The sequence below is a fragment of the Venturia canescens genome, chromosome 1, assembly GCF_019457755.1.
Source record: "Venturia canescens isolate UGA chromosome 1, ASM1945775v1, whole genome shotgun sequence".
NCBI classification, from domain to species: domain Eukaryota; kingdom Metazoa; phylum Arthropoda; class Insecta; order Hymenoptera; family Ichneumonidae; genus Venturia; species Venturia canescens.
This window is the reverse complement of record NC_057421.1, coordinates 35,641,279-35,664,549: the sequence shown is the minus strand read 5'-3', so window position 1 is coordinate 35,664,549 and position 23,271 is coordinate 35,641,279. Positions and strand designations below refer to the sequence as shown.

At 37.8% G+C, this 23,271-nt stretch overlaps 2 protein-coding genes across 2 annotated transcripts; both read left to right on the top strand.

Annotated features, from left to right (window-relative positions):
• Window positions 1-9,674: 9,674 nt before the first annotated feature.
• lovit (loss of visual transmission) lies at window positions 9,675-17,249 on the top strand. Its single transcript, XM_043422701.1, has 9 exons — window positions 9,675-10,144; window positions 10,429-10,691; window positions 12,656-12,913; window positions 13,093-13,343; window positions 13,964-14,086; window positions 14,212-14,514; window positions 15,939-16,069; window positions 16,168-16,342; window positions 16,528-17,249. The coding sequence occupies exons 1-9, from the start codon at window positions 9,945-9,947 to the stop codon at window positions 16,756-16,758; spliced, it is 1,935 nt and encodes a 644-aa protein (XP_043278636.1). The 5' UTR covers window positions 9,675-9,944; the 3' UTR covers window positions 16,759-17,249.
• Window positions 17,250-18,277: 1,028 nt separating this feature from the next.
• On the top strand, window positions 18,278-21,330 carry LOC122411068 (glycerate kinase-like). The gene is made up of 3 exons (XM_043419631.1): window positions 18,278-18,532; window positions 18,768-19,332; window positions 20,207-21,330. The coding sequence occupies exons 1-3, from the start codon at window positions 18,278-18,280 to the stop codon at window positions 21,328-21,330; spliced, it is 1,944 nt and encodes a 647-aa protein (XP_043275566.1).
• The last annotated feature ends 1,941 nt before the right edge of the window (window positions 21,331-23,271 follow it).

Below are 23,271 nucleotides of genomic sequence, written 5' to 3'. Positions count from 1 at the left end.
CCGTCGACCTCCTAGACCTCGAAAACCATGGAGCCGTCGACCTAGATATCAAAAACTTTGCCGCCGTCGACCTAGACATCGAAAACCATGAAGAAATATACCTAGGCATCGAAAACTGTGTGAAAACTGTATGAAAACATACCTAAACATCGAAAACTGTGGAGAAGTATACCTGGACATCTGAAACCATGGAGAAATACACCTAGATATCGGAAACTATGGAGTTGTCGACCTAGACATCGAAAACCTTGGAGGAATATACCTAGGCATCAAATAACATGGAGAAATACACCTGGACATCGAAAACTATGAAGCCGTCGACCTAGACATCGAAAACCGTTGAGAAATATACCTAGACATCGAGAACTATGGAGAAATGTACCTAGATATCGAGACCTATCAAACCTAGGCATTGATAACTATGGAGAAATATACGCAGACATTAAAAACTATGGAGCCGTCGACCTAGAGGTCGTAAATCACGTACAAATATACCTAGACATTGAAAACTATGGAGCCGTCGACCTAGACGTCGTAAACCACGTAAAAATATACCTAGACATAAAAAACTATGGAGTCGTCGACCTGGATGTTAAAAACTATATAGAAATGTACCTAGACATCGAAACCCAAAGAAAAATATACCTAGACATTGAAAACTATGGAGCCATCGACCTAGACTTCAAAAACCTTGGAGAAATATACCTAGACATCGAAAACTATGGAACCGTCGACCTAGATATCAAAAACCTTGGAGAAATATACCTAGACATCGAAAACTATGGAGCCGTTGACCTAGACATCGAAAACCAAGGAAAAATATACCTAGACATTGAAAACTATGGAGCCGTCGACCTAGATAGTGGAATCTGGAGCCGTCGACGTAGACAGGAAGTAGAAACGTCATCCTGGGCATCGAAAAACATGAAGTCGTCAACCTAGACAACAGAAGCCATGTAGTTGTTGTCGATCTGGGCATAAAAAATCACTATTAAGTCGACCTGGATTTTGACTACCACAAACCGTCGACCTCGCCACTGAAATTTGTAAAATTAACACGAAATTTCGGACCTTGAGAAAATTCGTATATTTTCATAATCATCCTACGATAAATCTATTACCATTCGAAGTACGAAATAAAAAGCAATTCGCATTTCAATTCAATGTAAATATTATTTCCTATTTTCGTGCTGAAAAAAACTGGAGCCTGAAAAACATGGGTTATGTTATTTTACACTCGAATACGAATACTTTTTTATTTGAATGTGCTGTTTCTCTGTGGGCCATGTAATTAAACGCTGTTGGTTGATATAATCAACTGCGCATACACGAACTGTCAATCTGACAGTTGAAACTATCAAACTAAGAGCAGGACTTTAAATTCGAGATTTCAAAGCGACCAATCACAGCACGAATAAAGAGGCTTCAAGAATTCGATATTTCGATATAATTCGATACATTTCGAGCTCATGAACTTTTTATTAGAGGACTTTTTCCTCGCCTTTTCCCCAAAATTCCCCACATCGATTAGAAACATTATGATACTTGCATTCGCGTAAAAAATGTCTTTGAATGCGTTACGTATTACATCGAAAGTACAGTCAGTGTGAGACTGATTATGACTACTGGGCTTATCACTTGCAAAGTGGGCAAATGTGGACCTCACACCGTAAGTGAAAGTAAAACGACCAGCACAATTAAGGAGGGTGGATCGCGACGGTACAATGTTGCCATGCTAAACCATGTTAAAAATACTAAGAATTTCAAAATGATAAAAATTACATAAAATTTGGTAAATGTATTCTTTACAAATATATAAGACAATATGATTTTTTTAGATTTTTCCACCACACAGCTCTCGAGTAATTGAACGTGTATGAGAACTTCGATTTAACGCTCAATTATTCGATAACCATGTGGTAACAAAATTTGAAAAAAATTTATTTGTTGTGACGGATTTTTCCAAGCCCCGAAAAATGCCACAAAAGTCTGGCTCTCTTTCCCGTCGATTTTAAACAAAATCTAAGATGGAAATTTTAAAGTTGGGCGCCAGTCGCAAAGCGACTCGACGGCAAAGAGAGAGAGACGTAAAGTTGACCAGCTTGCGATCAGCGGGATGGGCGGGGTGACCTCGAGAATAATTAAAACACAAAAATTACGTTTGGAAATAATAATAACAAATTTAATCTTAAAGTCGGAAAATATAAGAAAAATGACAACAGAAATACACACGCTCGGGATAAGTTCCAGTCGCAAACAAATTTACATTATTTCGCTCAAGAAAAGAGTTTATCCAAATTTAATTTATCGAAAGATTTAACACGGGAGAACGAAAATATAACGATCACGCGTCTCTACTGAACCACGGGGGAAGAATCGCGAACTCACACACTCAAAATTCTCGCACGCTCACACACAAAATTGGTCGGGATCCTACATCCTCTACAATCTAAACCGAGCTCGAATTTATTCTCTCCGTGGATCTACTCACGGTCGAGAAAATAAATTTTAAGATGAAAACGAAATTGCGATTTCGAAAACGAAATTCGCAATACCGAGCCCCCGATATTCGGTTACTCGGTCGAGCTATCGAACGTTGTTCGCGTCAAATCATCCCGACCCAGTCACTCATACACGCACGCAATTACACAATTTCGCGACCCTTCAGCCCGGGAAACAACTTACGCCAATCGGGAACAATTATTTACCAAACGCGAAACTTGGAAACACGAAACACGAAAATTGGAGATCTCGAGTACGGCCACGATTACTCTTCGACACAAAATTTTACTTTAACTAACACGAAACACTAAACGGGCGACCGCGGGAACAAAAATCGAAAGAGCCGACAAAGAAACGCGTGACAGAGTCGTCATCGTGACCAAATTTCTCTCAACACAAGGGAAGGACGGTAATTCTTTTAATTATGCACGATCACGAAAAATATGACCCGGGAAAGATGTTCGAGGGCCCACCAACCAAACCAGAAAGTGAAAAGGAAGGAACTCACGGTGTTTCTTCCCATTTTCGCGACACGTCCTCTCTGCTCGATACTTCACGAGAATCTCCTCGAGAACCAGAACGTTACGCGTAACGAGGATTTTGTCTCCCGCCCCTCTCCTAATTTCGAATACTCCCGAAAATTATTGACAGGTCCGGCGCAATTACAAAATTGGTCCGAGCGTTAGACAGGGCCCCAGAATGAGTTTGAAAATCGGGAAATGCTACACACGATGTCAATGCATTTTACCCCTGGCTCGACCATTATATTTTTACGCAAGAAAACGGACCGTGGAGTTCGCATAATTTACGGGACCTCGCGAGAAAGATGCGATGATCGCCGTTCGATGATTGTCGACGGGAGAATCCGGCGGGTACGACGGCCCTGGCGTAACGATGGAAAAACAACCAAGTCCTCGATGCCAAACGAATATTTTCCAACTCGAATATTCTCGAGCCTTCCGTGAGATTTCCGTTGCCTCATCCTTGTATCAACAACAGAATGCGAAGTCCTTTCTCTCTCTCTCTCTCTCTATCTTTCCCGGGATCACTCACATGAAAAAATGTATTCCAAGACGCAAATTAATAAAATATTAACAAAACTATCGCCCTAAGCAAGCCCTGTGAGATAATCGTGTGGCCGAAGTATCGAGCAGGAGCTATGGGAGCGCTCTCCTTCTGATACTCTATGCTTTAGTGATGGTCAAAAATAAAAAACCGTCACATTGTATACTTGATGCCAAAGAATGTTATCACCAAATTTTATCAAATTCTGATTATTTTTAATTCGTGATCCACCCTCCTTAATTGGTTATTGTAGAATTTCTTTGAGCTCGTAATTAGATATTCCAGTTGATCATTGACCAAGTCACAGTGGGCCAGTAGCCGGTACGAGAAATATATGAGAAGCACGAAGTGGTCTTAGCAAAAAAAAATTCACAAACTCATCCGACAGAAAAGATTCGACAACATGACAAAGCCTAGCTATAGCGAGCTTCGGGCAGTAGGGCAGTGCTATCGGTCTGGTTTTCCAACAATCGATGGATATCATTTCGATCCATAATTATCAGAAGTCGTTATGTTTGACCTGGTTATTTTGGCTTTAAAACAGCTGCAACATTACAAATTGTTTTGACAATTCTATCTGTTAAATTTACATGACTTCGAACTCAAACGGATGTGAAGGTCGTCGGCACAAATCAAATATAGTCACAATTTTTTAAATTCACTGTGCGGAATTATTTCGAAACGTTGGAAATCGAAATGATCCTAAAAAACCGGATTCTGAATGTGGTTAAGATCGTTAAAAGTAGAATCTCGAAAGCTTTTCATCTTTGATGCACACGTTGAAAAAATGCACCAAAATTTGGAACTGCGTATACTTGTAACTCATCTCAATATTTTCAAATTAAACATTTGATTATGCTGAGCTTGCAGCAGACCGAAAATAAAATCCAAGTTATTAGAAGTAACGACTTTTTGATGCCATTCACGTCTGCTCTGCTGATGTTTTTTGACTTCCTCAGATGATACGCGAATGTCACGGGATATTTATTTATTAAGCATTCATCAGAAGACTCCCGAGAAACGTTCTCACACTGGAATACGTGTGCAGGTATAATTGCTTTCAAGGATGAGACTAGCCGGAAGAGATTGGAAAATGTGAATAAAGAAGAAAACATGCATCACAGATAATGATCTTTCATCTGAAGTTGCTTTGAATTTTTCTTGCCTCGTGTTGACTGATGCTTATTGATTGTACTACTAACTATGGGCGATTACTCACAGTACTATTACATCAATATTTCATTGTGTTGAAGATATTTATACATTTACAGTTGTAGAAGTTCTTCGAGTTCTCATATTGAAATAGTGTGATTTACACGTTCTCTACTAGCCCGAAGCCACACGACGATCATAAAACGTAACTTGATCACAAATTTTCTGTTTTTTTTTTCGAGAGATTAATTATAAAGGTAAATATATTTCCCGAACTATTTTGATTGCGAAGGGAAAATTAGTGAAAGCGAAATAAAAAAACAATCAAATGCCAGTAATAAATAAATGGATTTTCTTATATAATCATAGAACGAGAGTTTAATTTCGTAACAATGAATTCTCCACCATTCCATGTTAACGTGCAAGAGAAACATATAAAGAAGATGCAACAATGAATGTTCGCTACTGAGCCAATAAAATGTCAGAAGCTTCCAAATCGAACTGTAAACTCCATTGGTTTCCTTCCTTTCAAACGTTGAAATAAAGTTGGATGAAACGACTTCCGTCTTCATCGACCTCTTTTATATGTATGTGGCGCTTCGCGTGAAATTTTCATTCGGAAACGTTGATCCTGCTCGCTCGATAGACTTAGGCATAAGCCCGGATCGAATCGAGGATCATGGTTGCCTTTGACCCTAGAAAAACATGGAAAATTGTGAAATAAAAAAAGATCTTTTGAACTCTAATTCAAATATTGGAGTTTGTTAAGTTTGCAGGATCGTATTTTATGAGTGTCTAAATTGGGTCGATCTTTACTTCATAATTAAAGACTTTATCACCCTAAATTAATGTTAGAGTTATTAATTCAAAATTGTAAATCAATTTTTTCAACTCATCTTTTGGCGAATGAAATTATAAGCCATTTATTAATCGTAGATCCATCACTGGCTGAACCCAAAATTTCATTCGTCCCTAGCTAAAATGCAGATTTTTGTGTAAAAATAGCTTTTAAGATCACAAAGTGAAAACACAACAGGCAATGAATCAAGATAAAAGTATTAATAAATAGACAAAAGGTTATGACAGGAATAGGTCAAGCCAAGAAGAAACAAAATTCGGAAATAAGCAAATGTGAGGTTACGAGTGCTCATTACCAATTTCGTTCAAACTTTAACGTAATGTACCTTCACTAATAGTGAGACAATCGTCTCGAATTTTTTCCCAGACCTTCATTATATACTTCATTATTATTGTATACTTTCTCATAAACTTCGTAAGAAGCGTTCATTTGTTATATGCAAAGATAAACGATTTTTTATCCATGATCTCTATAGTCCTATGTATTTTTTTTTCAAATTTAAACACGTTTATGTAAATAACCAATAAGACGAATCTTTTAGAATTTGATATGCGTGTCAGTCGACTACTCATTTAAATTCTGTATAAATTTCAAGGCTTTTTTAAAAAAATCGTTTCGTGCATGAACTACCTTAAGGTGCAAAGTTTCGCGTAGAATGTCTTCTATACATATATAGACATATAATACCTCTCTATGCACCTCTGGATTCTTGCAATTGTTCTCACATCCGAGTCTCATCCAGGGGGACAATCGACTGGTTTGATACTTAAGGACCGCGAAGTAGAAACGCTGCGACTCCATCACTCCTTGGCACTATAGACGCGTATCAAACGGGCAGGAAAACTGTGTGTTCGTAAGGGGATTTTCATTTCGAATGTTTACGAGATTTGTAAGTTATAAATAATATAGATGAAAGAACAATACCGAAAGAGGAGACTGCTCCGAAAAATCTGTTCGATAAATAGAGCTAATGAAGATATGAGGCAGAATGGCTCCTTCAGTTGAGAAAATAAATGACAAAATTTGATAAACCTTGACGAAATCGCTGTATTATATAGATTGCTTTAGAACTGTTACAACAGTTGAATTAAACACCGAATTAAGGGTATCCAACGTCGAGGTCAGGCTTATCCGAGGGGAAACTATTTGGGCTTAGAAATCCGTTCTGAAATTGGGTTAAGCTGATAATAAATATTTAAGAAGAAAACAAGGTAAAAGTAAGTTTGGAGAAATGGTTTTAAAGAAAAATTTTAAAAAGGTATTATTGAAATCCAGAATGCTATGGAAAAAAGCAACTGATTTTTGTTTTTTTGATACTCGAAGAGAAAATTTGCAAGGCCTGAGATCCAGCTGAGAAACTCAACTTGAATAAATAACGGAACGTTGTTATATGAGATAATTATTAATTGATAATAACTGCTTGTTGGTAGTAAATAAAACTGATTGATTGCTCAATACTGCAACGTATCAGGATATTAATTGGGCATCTGTATGCTCCAATTTTCCAAGCCTTGAGCAAGGGCGATTCGCGAAGTCGGGAAAATTGTCTTGGGAAGCGTAACATAATCGGATTGACTCGGTACATTTTTCTTACCGTATACGTTTTGATCCTCGGATCCTTTCGCCAGGGCACTTCCCACCGGAGGAGCATCATTGATTCGACGAATAAAACATTACATTGATTTCATTATTTGCTCGTTTCTCACGTTAGTAATCCGAAAGAAACTTTGTGGTACACACTATTTTTATAATTTTTGAAATTATCATTATTTTTGCACTCACGGAGTTGATAAACTTCGAGAAATTCGAAGTGACTGTTGATTTGAGAATGGACACTTGCACTCGTCCTCTGGGTCAGTGATCACAGAACTGATACATCGAGTCAGTATTCCCAGATGACCACCTTCGTCATTTTCTTTTCTTGCACTCACTTGAATAAAGGTTATAGAAAAGGCTGTGTATGTACCAAAACATTTAGTACTTTAAGGTGGAAGTTCCATCGAAGTCGGTCCAGAGGTTGGGAAGAACATTGAGTTAAAATTAATCTTTTCATTCGAGATTAGTTGACTTTTTGATAAGTCGAACGAAAAAATAATTACGGGTCAACACAAAATTTGATATTTACATTTAAGTATGAAATTTTGGTAGATTGGATCATATTTGAACGGAAAAGAATTGCATGGCATGAAAAAGTTTTATTTTATATCCAGGACAACGTTTGAACAATATTTTTGAAAATATTTAATTTTTATTTTATAATAAAACCATACAAATATAAATGTATATTATTTTGATTCATTTCACAATCAAACTAGCCTACAAAAAAGTGGAAAATGATTTTAAAATGCTCAGTTTTACTATTTCTTTTATGTTCATAATAAGTACTTTCTTTCAATAAACCCCAAACGTAGTCTCCCATCATAATTTCATTGTATGGTCTTATAACGTTGTTCGAAGCTCATAATATCTTTGTGAAAACGTTCTCCTTGCTCTTCTGAACAGAGAACATAAATCTGTGTCCTCTGCTTGTATAAAACACCTGATTGTTATTTATCACTCGAGTAGCATCTGGAGACGCTGTGTAAATGTGAGAACCCCACTTTCATCGCGAGGTATTTATTAATGTATTAAAATTCATTGAAATTCTTACGAAAACATGAAAACGATTATTATTATTAGTACAACTATTAATACAACCATACACGAAAACTTCGTTTTTGTACACAATTAACCAGAAAATCATAAAATGAACTTTACAACAAACAACAAACAGTTTTTTGTAGTCGTCTAATTGACGATTAAAATATCAAGGGGACATTCGGCGTAAAATAACCCATGCACGTATACATTGATACACGATATCGGTCAACGTATATCCGTGTGTATAGCATTCACTTTTATTAAGATTGCGCTTTGAAATGTATTATATATTGGTTTTGAACAGTGCACAAGGTAAGCACATCTCAAGGCCATACTCGGTACGTTACAACCCGAACAGTTCAACTTGTAAGACTTCGCAGCTGGCTCCGAAGCACCAAACGGTGAACTTATTCAATCAAAGCGATTTCGCACACCCCTCTCTTTTTTATCTTCTTTTTTCCCTCGTTTTCTCTTTCCCTCGCTCCCTTCCAGTTAGTCCCTCGCTAGAGGGTGTAAAAAAGCCTCATTTCCATCGGAACGGAAAGATCCTTTTTTTTCATCGCGTTAACATCTCCATTCTTCTTTGGTATGTGTACACGAGTATAGAGGTATAAGCGAGAGACATTTTCATGAGGAAAGTAGTGCGACGCTTCGGATAGCTTAACGGAAATTTATATGGGAACGCCAGCCGGAAATTACATGTGTCGAACGTACGGACAAGCATCGACGTTCTACGTTCTCGTTTATATTCAATATATTTTAACGCTACGAGGGGAAAAACGGAAAATCACCCTCTAAATATTTCCTCCAATCGTTTAGATCCACTGGGAAAAAAGTGCCCAAGATAGTTCATTGATATTGACAGTGATTTCACTGTTATTCGAATTAAATCGGATGTCGTATGATATACGAAAGAAAATTACCTTTATAATCATTTTTGATCTTCATTTTGTCAACCGAGGATCTAATAACGAGCTAATAGACGACTGAAAATACGAAAAAATGAGCATCTTCCAAAATGTAGAAAAAAACGAACATCGAATCACATTTAAAAAATATTTTTCATTTATGCCATAGCAGATTTTCCGAAAATAATTGAGCACAGATATGAATTTTCTGCGACAGCGAAACGACTGTTGAATCAGTTTAAGCTAATTAAGGAATAAAAAACGATCGAATTTAAATATCCATAAAATACGATCCTTCAGGCATGATCTAGCTTAATAAAAATGTTGAGATGAAATTAGACAACTTAACAACAAGATACGAGGAGATTGGATTTTCAAAGTTAGTTTGCCTATTGTCATTGCATTTCCGTAAGATCGAGCCCGTAAAGGAAGCACGCGTGCATGTAACAGTGCTGCTTCACGGTAACTTCTTCCGATCCTCCCTCGCGGAGGCCTGCTCAGCGTGTCGGTGTAGACTTCGCGCAACCCTCGCGGTTTAGGGGTGGCTCGAGGGTGGCCGAGAAGGCCGTTAGTCGATCACCGGACGTTCCTCGAGCTACTGCGAGGAGAGCTCGTCTCGTGTTCGAACGACAGAGCCAAGTATCCAAAATGCGCATTTTACTTTTGTGACAGAAATAATACGAGAACGGAAAAGGCGAACGAGAGTAGACGTCGGGTTGTCATAAGAACGGAAGTAAACGAACGAGAAAAAAATGATTCGAAGCACGGAGTTATAATGCACAAATGAATAGTGATTCTCGGTGATTTTAATTAGTGAAATGGTTGACAAGCTCCACGAATACGAAGGCTTGACGGGCCGCGTTCATGGCGTTCGTGAAAAAGTACGCGAAAAATGGGATGGCTTCAAAGAATGGAAAAGCGAAATTCCGACTGATCGTGGGGTCGCCGGTATCGTTAGCCATCTCAGAGGACCACCAAAGTTGGAACGAACTTTGGACGACTATTCTCACGTGTACAGGTAAAACGTTAATTTCACTGCTTCTTTCGTATCCTCATAATTTGCCGTGAGATTCTCTGTTATTTCAAAATTAATGAAAGAATAAAAAAAGCGACTTTTCTTGCACTTTTGTCATCCGGATAATTCTGAGCGGGAAGATTTATTATGAGAACATTTTTCCTAATGCAAATATGCGCTGAGCTTCAAAATGTTTTTAATTTAATGACGTCGAATTTTGGTGACTCGACACCCAGACTGCTTGCTGGATAAGATCATTGTTTTACCGAAAATTTTGTCAATCAAAGGCAAAAGACACGAGGCGAATTGGTCCGCGTGTCCGCAGCCGTGATGGGAATTGAATTTTCGTACGCAGCTGAGACCGCATTTGTGTCACCAACCTTGTTGAAAATTGGCGTCGATCATCAGCACATGACCTTGGTATGGGCCCTCAGTCCTCTTGTCGGATTTTTTATTACCCCTTTATTGGGTGGTATGAGCGATCGTTGCAGGTCGAAATATGGCAGAAGAAGACCGTTCATCATCCTACTTGCGATTGGTGTATTTATTGGTAATTTCATAATTTATCACATACACTTCCAGCCGTATTTTCTTATTTCTTATAGTAGATCTTGTATACTTCATTGTCTTAGCAGATAAAATTTTTGCAATTTTTTATTAGATAATCATCTTCGAATTTAGACATCAAAATCTTTTTTGGTCACGTTCTGGTTTAATCATCTTGGGTTCGAATTATCTGTGAAGTCAAGTTCCTGATCAAATTCCCAGTCGAAAACTGTACAGTTTTCTGGTGAATTTTTTCATGATACGGTTTTGTAGAGCGACGTTTTTAGTGTAACAGGAAAAATGTTAAAAATGAATTTAATTGCGTAGGAAAATTCGACGTGAATCTTACTACGACGGTCTTGAAAAATTAGTTTCCTCATAAGAATTTAGTTCAGAAAAAAGTGTTGAGATTTTTCAGGCAGGAAATGGAGTGTTTTGAACATTGGTTTTATACACTTCCGGCAGGGTGTGAGGTAAACGAGCATCCATAAATTGTAGCAATTAATCCATAGACACCACACAAATTTGCACCCACGAAAATTTCAAGTGTCTAGAACTTCAAAGCTCCCTTCTTTAATTTGGCCATTTTTTTATAATAAAACTTGATTTTTCAATTTTTTAAATCACTGTAATCGATTACTGAGGAATTGTTACCCCTAAAAAGTCTCGTAAGTTTAATTTCATACATTCATGGATAAAATAAAAACGTTTTGAAAAACCCAAGTGCAAATTTGCACCAGTGTGGCGAGTCTGTAACCTCAAAGGGAGTCTGGTGTCAACGGGTTAATAATCCTGAAAAACATTGCTTTATATTGATGCATAAAAATTTTTTTACAATATCGATCATTGAGTCTGGATTTGCTTGTACTAAGTTCGTAAATATTCTCGTATAGCAATTCAGCCTCGACTTTCAGAATCCTTTTAAGTTGCCGTATGTAAGTTCCCAAGTAACATAAAAAGTGATTTCAGCTGTTTAAAATCTTTTTACTTGGAATCCTTTTTCTCCTCTGCCCGTATTTCCTGCACCGTTTTATTATCTCTCAGGCTTCTAACCGCTTTAGCAACTTGTTGAGTATCTGGAATCACGATATTGAATTTATTCACGCAAACTTTGTGAGCATGCGTGCCAAACGTCGTTTCGATTCATCAGGTGGCAAAGACTGCTGTCATTCGTTCAATGATTCACTTGAAATAAAGTTACGAAGAATGAGAGTAGGCTGTCCCACGTTACCTAACTCTTTCCTATCCTATTTTTAGGAAAAAATTATGCCAATTTGTAAAGTTTGCTTGAAAACGTTGCGAACAAAATTATATCAGAATTTCTATTTTTTATTTCTCGTTTACTTCAGTTGCAGTTCCTTAGAAAACGTTGTTTCGTTAATATAAAATCAGTAAGAAACTGGTTATTGCGTTAATGATTTATATGTCGTTGCTGATAAAAGTAAAAAAAAAAAAAAAAAAAACAAAACAAAATGTGAACGTTTTTAGCTATAGTCATAAATTAGATGTCTATTACGTAGATTCATAATTTTTTTCTAAAGTGGCAACTTTCGGCCTGCGACGGACAGAAAAATCGTATACACTCCACGGGAGTGAAATTAGACCACCTCAAACCGCGTGCTTATCACCCTTTCCTTCGGCTCGGGCGACAATTCTGCCCGCGGTTTGAAGTAGTCTATTTTCCCTCCCTAGGTGTGTAGTATACTATTTCTCTCTGCATATAATCACTGACTGGAGTCATCAATGATAGATTTTTCCTTTCATAAAGTGTTTTCACACTTCATACGAATAAATCGTAAACCATAAATTGTGGCAATGTCCCAAGTAGAAAACTGTCTATGATGTTATCGTTAGAAGTTCATCGAAATCATAGCAAATTTTTATCTTTGGCCATGCACGAAGCTCTGACCTTGAAAAAAGTGATTTACCGTCTCTCTTTGATTCCAACTAATGAATGATAATTGACAGGACTCTTGCTAGTTCCAAATGGTGAGGGTATGGGTTACGCTTTCGGTGATCCTTTGCCAATATCAAATCGGAGTTTTGCGCCTAGTGGACATCGAACGACAGCCAGTCAGACAAATCATACTCTCGTCGCGTCGTCAGCACCAACTTCTCACTCCTGGGGAATATTTTTTACGATCCTTGGGACTGTGCTCCTGGATTTTGACGCTGATGCTTGTCAAAGTCCTGCGAGAGCTTATCTCCTAGATGTCACAATACCAGGTTGGTTTATTTATTTTCTCACGTGCATCATATTCCTCGCCAAAAATTGCTTTTCAGACAGAAATTGAAGTTTTCTTGTGGAATTTTTCACAAGTCTGAGCAAATTGGTTTCTAATTTATGTGTTATTTAGCGAGATAGAAAAAAAGAGAACAGAAACAAAGTGTTTCTTTGTGTTCAGAGGATCATGCGAGAGGTCTGAGCACCTTCACTATAATGGCAGGACTAGGAGGTTTTATGGGATACGGATTAGGTGGGATAAATTGGGATGCCACCAGCATCGGGGTCGCACTCGGTGGTCATCTTCACGCCACTTTTACTCTCATCACCATCATTTTCATTATCTGCGTTTCTTATACGATAACGAGCTTCAAAGAAATACCGCTTTACTTGTTGGAGAGGGACGAGTACGAAAACATCCAGGAAGGCAAGGTCGGTTGGATCGGATCGCTTTAGAATTGGACGAATGAAAATATTTGCTTACATTTTGCCTCTGTCCGAGCTTCAAAACAACATCAATAAAATTTGATTTAATTTAATTTAATTATTCTATTATTAATCTTATTTTTTAATTAAAAAAAAGTAATTGAACAAAAAAAAATATATGTACAAAATAGAACAGAAATTTGAAAAGTTTTAGTTTATGCAATGAAAGAACGACTGATTCGCGATCAGTTGCCTTAAGAAGTTCTCTAGTTTCGAAAAACCTGTTTTCTTAATATATTCGCGTCTGACTGAACGATGAGATTAATGTTTTGCCTGACTTTTTTCTCACACTCCTAGATCTTCACTGTTTATACGGAAACCTCAAAACGTGCCTCGACCCATAGATAAATGAGACGGAACAAATATTCGTTTACTTTATTCAAATAAATTGCCAACTTCGGATTTGTATTTATAAAAATCATTCGAATTCCTTTTATCCATTAATATTCATTTCTAGAATTTTTATCTCTTACTTTTTACCAACATATTTATTCATGACCTTTGAAAATGCCAAAAATTATTTTCCGCGAATCCTTTCAACAGTAAAAATAAAAAAACAATTTCAGAAAATGCCACTAGAGCGACCCAGAGGTAGCGACGAGTACGACAAGATAGCAAACTGTGCTGACGAGTGCAGCTCTTACGGCTCGGTCGGTGGTGAAACAGAGGGCAATACCGACAAGGCTGAGGTATCGTTTATATCAATTGCGTAGTAACAACCGCAGTTGAACTGTGCTAATTATTTTATTAATTTTCCACTGTTGCATTGATCATGGTTGTATCAATATTACAGCACATTTTAATTCTACTCTAGGAGTTTGCTTTGAAGCCAATTCCTGTGGAGGAACCGAACAAGAGACAGGGAACCGTACCGATGATACCGAACGTCGGGTCGAATTTACCGGACGCCGATAACGGCTATTTGCCGGCTGGTGATAATTTGAATGGTGCCGATCCACGTGCAACTTTGTCTGAATATCTCATGTCGATAGTTTACATGCCTCACAGTATGAAAATGGTGTGCCTCACCAATCTTTTCTGTTGGATGGCGCATGTGTGCTATTCTCTGTATTTTACGGATTTTGTTGGCGAAGCTGTCTACGGTGGGGATCCCAAAGTAAGTTGAAAACTTGAATTTTTTTATTTTGTTAAACTTTGATCGAAAAGTGAGATTGTGGGATTGGTGGTGACGCGCGGAATCGATTCATAGAGTATATCAAATAGCACTTGCGAAGTTTCTTGACAATGTGGAACAATCGAATTTCTGCTTGTCAATTATCATTTTGCCTGTAACAGTTTACAATTCTAATGTTAAGGTGGATCATGTCCGTAGGATCGTATTTTATGGGTGTCTAAATTGGGTCGATTTTCAGAGATCGAATGTCAGAGTTATTAATTCTGAATTGTAAATGAATTTTTTTAACTCATCTTTTGGCAAATGAAATTACAAGCCATTAATTAATGGGAGATCCATCACTGACTGAACCCGAAATTTCATTCGTTCCTGGCGAAAATATTATAGTTTTTTATGTAAAAAATCGGATTAGAGAGCGCAAAGGGAAAACACAACGGAAAATGGATAAAGAATAAAGTATTAATAAAAAGACAAAAGGTTATGACAGGAATAGGCCAAGCCAAGAAGAAACAAAATTTCGAAATAAGCAAATGTGAGGTTACGAGTGCTCATTACCAATTTCATTCAATCTTTAGCGTAATACATCTTTATTACTAGTAAGACAATTGTCTCGAATTTTCTCCCAAATCTTCATTGTATACTTCATTGTTATTGTGTACTTTTTCATAAACTTCGTAAGAAGCGTTCATTCGTTATATGGAAAGATAAACGATTTTTTATCCATGGTCTGTATAGCCATATGTATTTTTTTTTCATATTTAAAATTTTTTATCGGCAGGGTGTCAACTCGACACCGGGCAACTCACCACTGCATTATTCACGTCTATCTATATATACACCCGAACAATGCGGTGGTGAGAGTTGCTCGGTGTCGAGTTGACACCCTGCCTTTTTTATCTAAACAACCAATAAGACGAACTCTTTAAAATTTGATATGCGTGTCCATTCAAACTCTGTATAAATTTCAAGACTGTTTTAAGAAAATCGTTTCGTGCATGAACTACTTTAATAGGAATAGTGCGTAAGATATTTGCGTACAATCGAAAACATTTTTTTTAATGCTTGGATTTTGGATTCCTAAATAATGTAAATCCAACAATCATCGTGATTTAATCCGTTTTTTCGCCGACCGTTTCTGTATAGACCTGGGAGAGTGGCCTAATCCCAATCAACTTTTTTAATATACCATAGAAGTGATACGTCCGAAAATGATTCCGATACGCTATCAGGGCGAAATATAAATAAAAATTGTCCAGATGCATCTGGGGCGAGTACAATTTTGACTGGCCGTAATTCGGGCGTTCGATTCAATGGTTATGACGAAAACAAAAAAAAGTCTACCCCATCATGTAATAAATATCATGTTTTCGAGATTGTCTCAATATTTTGATGAAATTGTTTCCCAGGCTCCAGAAGGATCGTTAAAACGAGAGTTATATGAATCTGGAGTCCGTTTTGGATGTTGGGGAATGGCAATGTATTCGTTATCATGTGCCTGCTATTCTCTCGTTATCGAGAAACTGATAGAGCGATACAAGTGAGCAATTTCATCTCTGCAACATTTCATCATTCGTGTTTTCCGCTTTTCGTTGTACCCTCCAAACTGTTTTAATATTTTTTCATAATATTCTGCAGAGCTCGAAAGGTGTACATCTGTGGACTGTTATTCTACAGTACGGGCATGATGATGATGGCACTTACCAAACATCCCGTTGGTGTTATAATATTCTCCTGGACCGCAGGTGTCATGTATTCAACTCTGTTTACAATGCCATATTTACTGATCGCTCATTACCACGCTTCGTCAACGGTAATTACCAATTATCTAGTTAATTATAATTCTCCGATAATTTTGCCATAAATTTTCGTTTTGCACAGCACTGTATTGTTTTATGCTCGAAAGCGAAAAACAAATTTCTCAAAATCTTTAAAAAGATGTAAAAAATAATGAAATAAATATTCCATGACACTGGTGACTGATAAAAAATTCAACAGTTTGCTGTAACAGCGGAAGGCGAAGCTATCCAAAGCGGAGATCTTCGAGGATTGGGGACGGACGTCGCTATTGTATCTTCAATGGTGTTCCTGGCACAGTTTTTGCTTTCTTGCTGTTTGGGTACAATCGTCAGTTTATCCGGAACGACAACCGCGGTCGTTTTTGTCGCAAGTACGTTGGCAGCCTGTGGCGCTGGTGCTGCTACTCAAATAATGTACTTGGATCTGTGAATGATTCTATGAGGAGGAAATTATTGGAAGGTCGAAAAAGTAACATGATCATTCGGAACGTTGGGTTTTGACAAAAGCATTTCTATCAAGTGAAAAATGTCGATTTTGTGAAAAACATAGAAAAATCTTCTTTTTTCCTACGATCGATCGAGGCGAGCCTTCTCTGCTGGCCTGAACACTCGATGATAAATCGCTGCGCAGTCCCTCATCAATATTAAACCGAGAATCATTCGGCGACAAGTTTCGCGACACGCGTGCAAGCACAAAATAATCGTTATAGCGATTCAATATGTTCATACATACGTCGTGTATGGTAACGTTGTATTTTAAAAGTTTTACTGTTCTATAAACGTTGATAACGTGTCAATGTGGCTTTACGATGAAATACCATAGTGCAAGCATAGTTTATGGTTCTCTCAAATCGCGTGCGTGTGAATACTCATGAATAAAACCGAAAAATAAAAGTCCCTGATATATATCTCACCTGAAAACTCTGTCAGATTCATTTTACCATTGACTAGAGAACGAACTCGATTGTCATACGTCATTAGCTGGAAATCCATTTACGAACGCAGAGATGTGGAGGCTTTCACGATTTCATCCACTCTGTCAAATTTTTCGTTTGAAAACTTCATACATCGGCACCCTCCTCGTTGGAAATAATCTCTTATGGATCGACTGGGCTTAGTCCTCTCCAGGGACAGCTCAGGATTCATTATTTTTCGCCACGAATCTCCAACGAAAAACATCTGCATTGAGTAATAATGAATGGTTCGTTATTATATCAGGATTATTATTCAATCGTTGATCCTTCATAAGAGCTTGTTATGGAATGCAAAACTGTGAGAAGTTTACAATTGTATTTTCATTTAACAGGTACAATATCTTGATATTGAGGGGTAACTGTTGAGAAAACGGAGATAACGTTACTGGAATAAGTTTTAAATTAAAAAATCGATTTTTCATAATTCAAATGATTACTGAATCTCATTTTAGCCTTAACGAAAATTACAGACATCGTTGGTTTCTTCAACGTTAAAAACAGTTGACCCATTCTTGAAGTTCTCCAGACGGTGTAACAAATAATAATATTGAATTTAAAAAAACCATGAAAATTTGAATCTTGTAGATTGAATGTAATTACTCTTGGTTTTCTACAACTTTCAGTTCCCAATCAAAAGGTAAGCCAATTTACGTGAAAGACTAAAGAATTTAATCCGAACTTTTGGGAATTTGGCTTCTGGTGGATAAAACTTTTTCGTAGCTTTTACAGAAAATAATCTCGATCAGTGACGAAAATATTTGGGTGGTGAAAAACAAAGTTCGTGGAAAAAGTGCATGTAGAAAAACCTTGAAAATGCGAATCATTCGTTCGACCAACTTCACTGCGATGGCTTTTTGACACACTTCACTATTTCCGGAAACTCAAAATATTATGGATCAAAATTATTTAAAAAGGAAATAAGAAAACATTTAGAAAAACCTTTTTTTCGCATCAAAATTCAAAGTATCCACGAAAATGCGTAGAAAACGAGCAGTGAAACGTAAAAAACGGATAAAAGCAGAAATTACAAACAATGAGGTTACGATTGCGAGGTTACAGGCAGCCAAATTAAAGCGCGAAGAGACCATAGCGGTGGTCAAACGTCGTCTGAAAGAAAAGTTTAACGAGCGGTTCGCGCTTACAAGGGCAAACACGTTTGACAGTGAGCGAGAACATCGAAATTTATTCGTCGATAAAACCGAGTGTTCGCCTGAGAAACTCATGGCAAAGGTATAAGAATTTTCGGTACAGAAACATTTCGTTTTTTTCCGATTTCCGATATTTTGTAATAAAAAGTCCGCAAGCAAAATGGCCGTGCATGCATCTGGAAATTGGAGCAGAGAATGAAAATTTCGACAAATATTCCGAACCAATCAGCCGCGTAGCTCAATTGTATTTTCAGTCTCGCCTTTTCTCCCTTCCCCCCGTTTAATTTAAGCAATCATAAAATCCGATGATATCGTAGATTCGAGAAGAAATGAAATCCGTGATGGTAGCAGGTGTTCGAAAGGTTCACGCGTCCAAAGTTCTCGAGGAAAAAGTCAAATACGACGCAAAGACTTCGACAATGACGATAACAGGAAAAAAGTATAAGCTGAAAAAAAACGTTCACGTAGTTGGTTGGGGTCGTGAGGCCTTGATGATGAGTTCGGCACTGGAAAGAATCATCGGAAATAATTTGAAAAAAGGATTTGTCGTAGTACCGCGTAGAACAATCGCTTCGATGTCCATTTATCCGGAACTATTTCCTCGACTCAACACACGTATCCACTTAACGGAGGCTCAGAGCGATGAGATCCCCGACGACGTCTGCGCTCGAGCTACGAAGACCATCGCCGACTATTGTAAAAAGCTTAAAAAAAAGGATATTCTGGTAGTTTTACTTTCCCGGGGCTCGGACAAGCTTTTGTGTCAACCGAGGGGAACGGTTGGGTTGACAGAAAAAATGCTGGTTTTGGAACTTCTCCGGAAGGCTGGTGCAACCATATACGAGATTGAAACAGTGAGGAATACTTTGTCAGCGATTCGTGGTAATTATTTCACGTAATCAAAATGGCTATTTTACACTATGTAAAAAAATATAAAAATCCATGTTTATGGTAGATTTCGTAAAAAGTAAACAAGAAACGTCAGAATATTTATTCACAAAAATGCAATGTAAATTTTATAACTTAATTTTAAAAATTGCCTTTTTTCATCTGTTTTTCATATCTCTGAAACGTCATCCGCCATGCTGGATTCCAACGTGACGTCACTCCGATAGTAAACAATTGAGATTTCGATCGTGCGCTTTCTTTGTTATTTTGAAATTTTCCAAGTTCTTATCACGTTTGTGGACTCTTGTCATTTATTTTATTAAAATCGCATCAGGGAAGACGGTTTTGTGAAAGCAGAAAGTACAAATCTATCAATGATAAATACGTCGATGGTGGCGATGAATCCACAATTTTTGTCGCGTTTTTACACTCCTATTGTTGCATTCAGGTACAAGACACCAATGATACACATTATAACTCATCATTTTCACAAATCTTGTTTCTTGCTCCTTCGCAGTCGCATCGTTTACTCACGGAGTGACGTCACAAACCGAAAAAGCACGGCGACCAGCGTTTCCGCGCGACAATTCAAAATCATAAATAAAAAATAGTTTTCAAGGCAATTTTCGGTGTCGCAAAATAAAAATAAAAATTCTACCGGTTCGTTACGATCTCAGGAATCTCAGGATAAATGAAATTCCGTATTGTTTTGTTCCACTAATCTTGAGCCGGGTCTTACAAACTTTGATAAACTTTCTACCAATTCGGTTCATATAACAATTTGTTTGTGCAACTAAAACTCGCTGATTGCTCTATAAAATGTAGCTTTCAAACGAATAGTCAATTGTGCGTTACACCATGTGAAAAGGTGGGCGTCTAGCGGAATTGGCACATCCGGCAAAAGTCATAAGCCTCGTAATGTCCGACCTCGGAGCTAATGAACTTAATCTGAAGCACGTATCCGGGGGACCAACGATTAAAGCGGATCATCGCGCTTCGATAACGACGGCGCGGAGTATATTAGACAAATATGGTCTCCACGCTCACAAATTAGCTCAGAGTATTCGTGAAATCCTGAAGGATCATCAGGAATCAACGTCGAAAGAAAGTGATAAGCCGTTCCAATCATTCGTCGATAATTACGTGGTTGCGAGCTCAAAGGAAGCTCTCGATGGGATGGCCGTTGGAGCGTTTCGTCACGGCTATGTACCCATTAAAATTACCGCCACGAGCGCCCTTTCGTCGAACACAACGTCGAACATCTTGCGCACTGTTAGCAAGGATTACGCGAGACTCGTGTCGCTCATGATTCTTGCTGTTGAAGAAAAAATCACTCGGACGGAAATGTACCGAGATATTTGTGAGAATATCGTCACATTTGATCTGACAGAAAAAATGTTTTTGGAGATATTCCCGAGGAAAGAGAACTGGGCTCACGGACTTTACCTTCTAATATGCCCGCCCTCGAGTTTCATGGCGAACCAAACGAGATCACGTGAGACTGAGGAGTCGGTTGCGAGGCTCTTGAGAACCGGAAATAATCAAGAACTGGCTATTTACTTTTCCCTCGATTGGTATTTGAGGGTTGAACGATATCCGATTTTGCGAGAATACATTGTTTGGTTTCTCGGGGGTGCGAGCGACGGTCACGATGGAAATACCGATCACGCCGGGGCTTACGCTTACGGAAACCTCGCTGTTGACGTTTATCGAAAATTCAAAAATAACGTGGCCTACACGAGCACAGCGAACGATCGAGTCGATGCTGAATATTTGCGTGCGGAAAAGCGCGCCGTACACGAGTCCGTGCTACCGCATTGCGTGCTCACTTCCGGCAACGCCAATCTCTTCTTCCTCAATGTTAACGCTGGCGAAGAACTCTTGAAATTAAGCGATGCCAACGGTTCCACTCAAACCCAAGTCGGTGATTTACATCTCGTCAGAATTGTACGTTGTCAGTGCTGTTGCAGCGGTTTGTGTACGAAGCCCTAACGTTTTTTTTTATGAAACATGTCAATTTTGGTGAATTTCAATAAACAGACCTCGACGCAATCATCGTTTCGACATTCCCTACCTCGGAAATCCTCACTTCAGAACAAAGAAATTTTTACATTTTTATTACTTATAAGGTATTCCTTTCGCATGCGAGCATATTTTTGAGTGACGCAAATAGAGACCGTGTGTGAGCTGTAGAGAGCAGCGCTACTGGCGTTCTCTCTTGTGTCTAAATTGGCTGCTATGTTGACTGTGAAATCATTAAAAACAATTAAAATTTCGGAAAACGATAATGTTAAAAATAATCAGATACGGTTTTCGTCCGATCAACGACGATCACGTTCAACAACAATGTGTGCGGACGTTGTGTACGGACGAAGTTTGGTAAAAATGAAAAATTCGCATAGCAGGTCACGGTGCTTTTTCGAAGCTGGAAAACTGCGAGGCGCAACACTTGAAATAATTTTTCATCGTTCGCTCGTCAGTTGTGAGTGTTTCATGCTCACCAATCAAAAGTTCGTTTGCCACTGCATAGATGTTTACGCTTCGATCCGACCGGGAGTTATACCTTCGATTGAGTAAACACTGTGTTTTTTTTTGTTTTTTGTTTTTTACTTTTCATTTTATCCGGGTTTGAATTAGCGCGAAATAACGTACGCTCGAAATTGCTCGCGTGTTCAATCGCGAAGTTGGTAAAAGCGCTGTGCTCTATGCGTGTACGTGATCGTGTGCGTGCCAATGTGCGTTCGAAGCCGCTTCAAGTGGTACCGTTTCACACACATGACGATATTTCAGCTTATAACGTTTCGCTCATTTCGACCACAATTGTAACCGTCCGCCCGAGCAATTATTTCATAATCAGTCACCGAGAAAGGATATAGAATGTGTTTAGCTCCTGCAGGCGCGAAGCGAAAATGAACAACGAATCCATAGTCTTCTTTAGTTGAAAAACTTTCATTGTTTCTCACCAGAATTCTCATTTTTGATAACGGCTTATTCTTGACGGATTAATATTAAAATGGGCTTGAGCAGGGAGATCGCATAGAACTGCTGCATAAAATATCTTCCATTGTCAAAAGTATCATTTTATTTACCTTTAGAAATTATTCGTTTTTACATTATTGATCTCGGATGGTGTGTCTGAAAGAGGTAATAAAAGTATGCAGACGATTTCTGATGATTCTGTATTATTTTAAAAAGATTTTGTGAACTGAGAATGTACTATGCATCGATATGGAGCAAATATCAGGCATGGGCGTGCATGTTTTCGAAACTGGAATAACGAATCTAATAATGAAAGCACCCATTATGCTGTTACGACACAAGGGAACCGGCTGCTTTAAAACAATTTGAAATTGTGCGTCTGTTACTGAAACAATTTTATCATGGCTTTTGTATTATTCAGCAAAACAGATGATTATTAAATACGCAGAAAATTGAATGGATAAATTTTGTGAACCAATGAATAAAATGTCGGATCAGCATGATGAAGGCGGATGCAAATCCGGATAAAGGTAGTTCGATGTCTAAGTGCCCTCTATAACAATTAGGGTGCAGCCCCCTTTCTGTGTGAATATTGTTCGTTGTGAAATATGTTCCAAAAATCATTCAAATTATCGTTAATGATCAGTAAAAAAATATATGGTTACGATATTTTACTAAAATTTCATAATTGTTCGTGATTTTGAAATTTTCATATTTTTTCTTTGTTTATATTTTTATAATTTTTTTCTCAAAAACTATACTGTGTTTTTTTAAATTTTTTCTTTAGAGGATACTTTAACATAGTGTTTTTTTTTTTATCATAATCGTAAGAACCGTTCTCGAGTTATTTCGATACACATTTTTTGCTTGACGATTACCATGTGTTCAGATGGAGAAACCATAGAACTTTAACTTGCAATATTTGAAAAACTAGACGGTAGAACGACTTTTTTT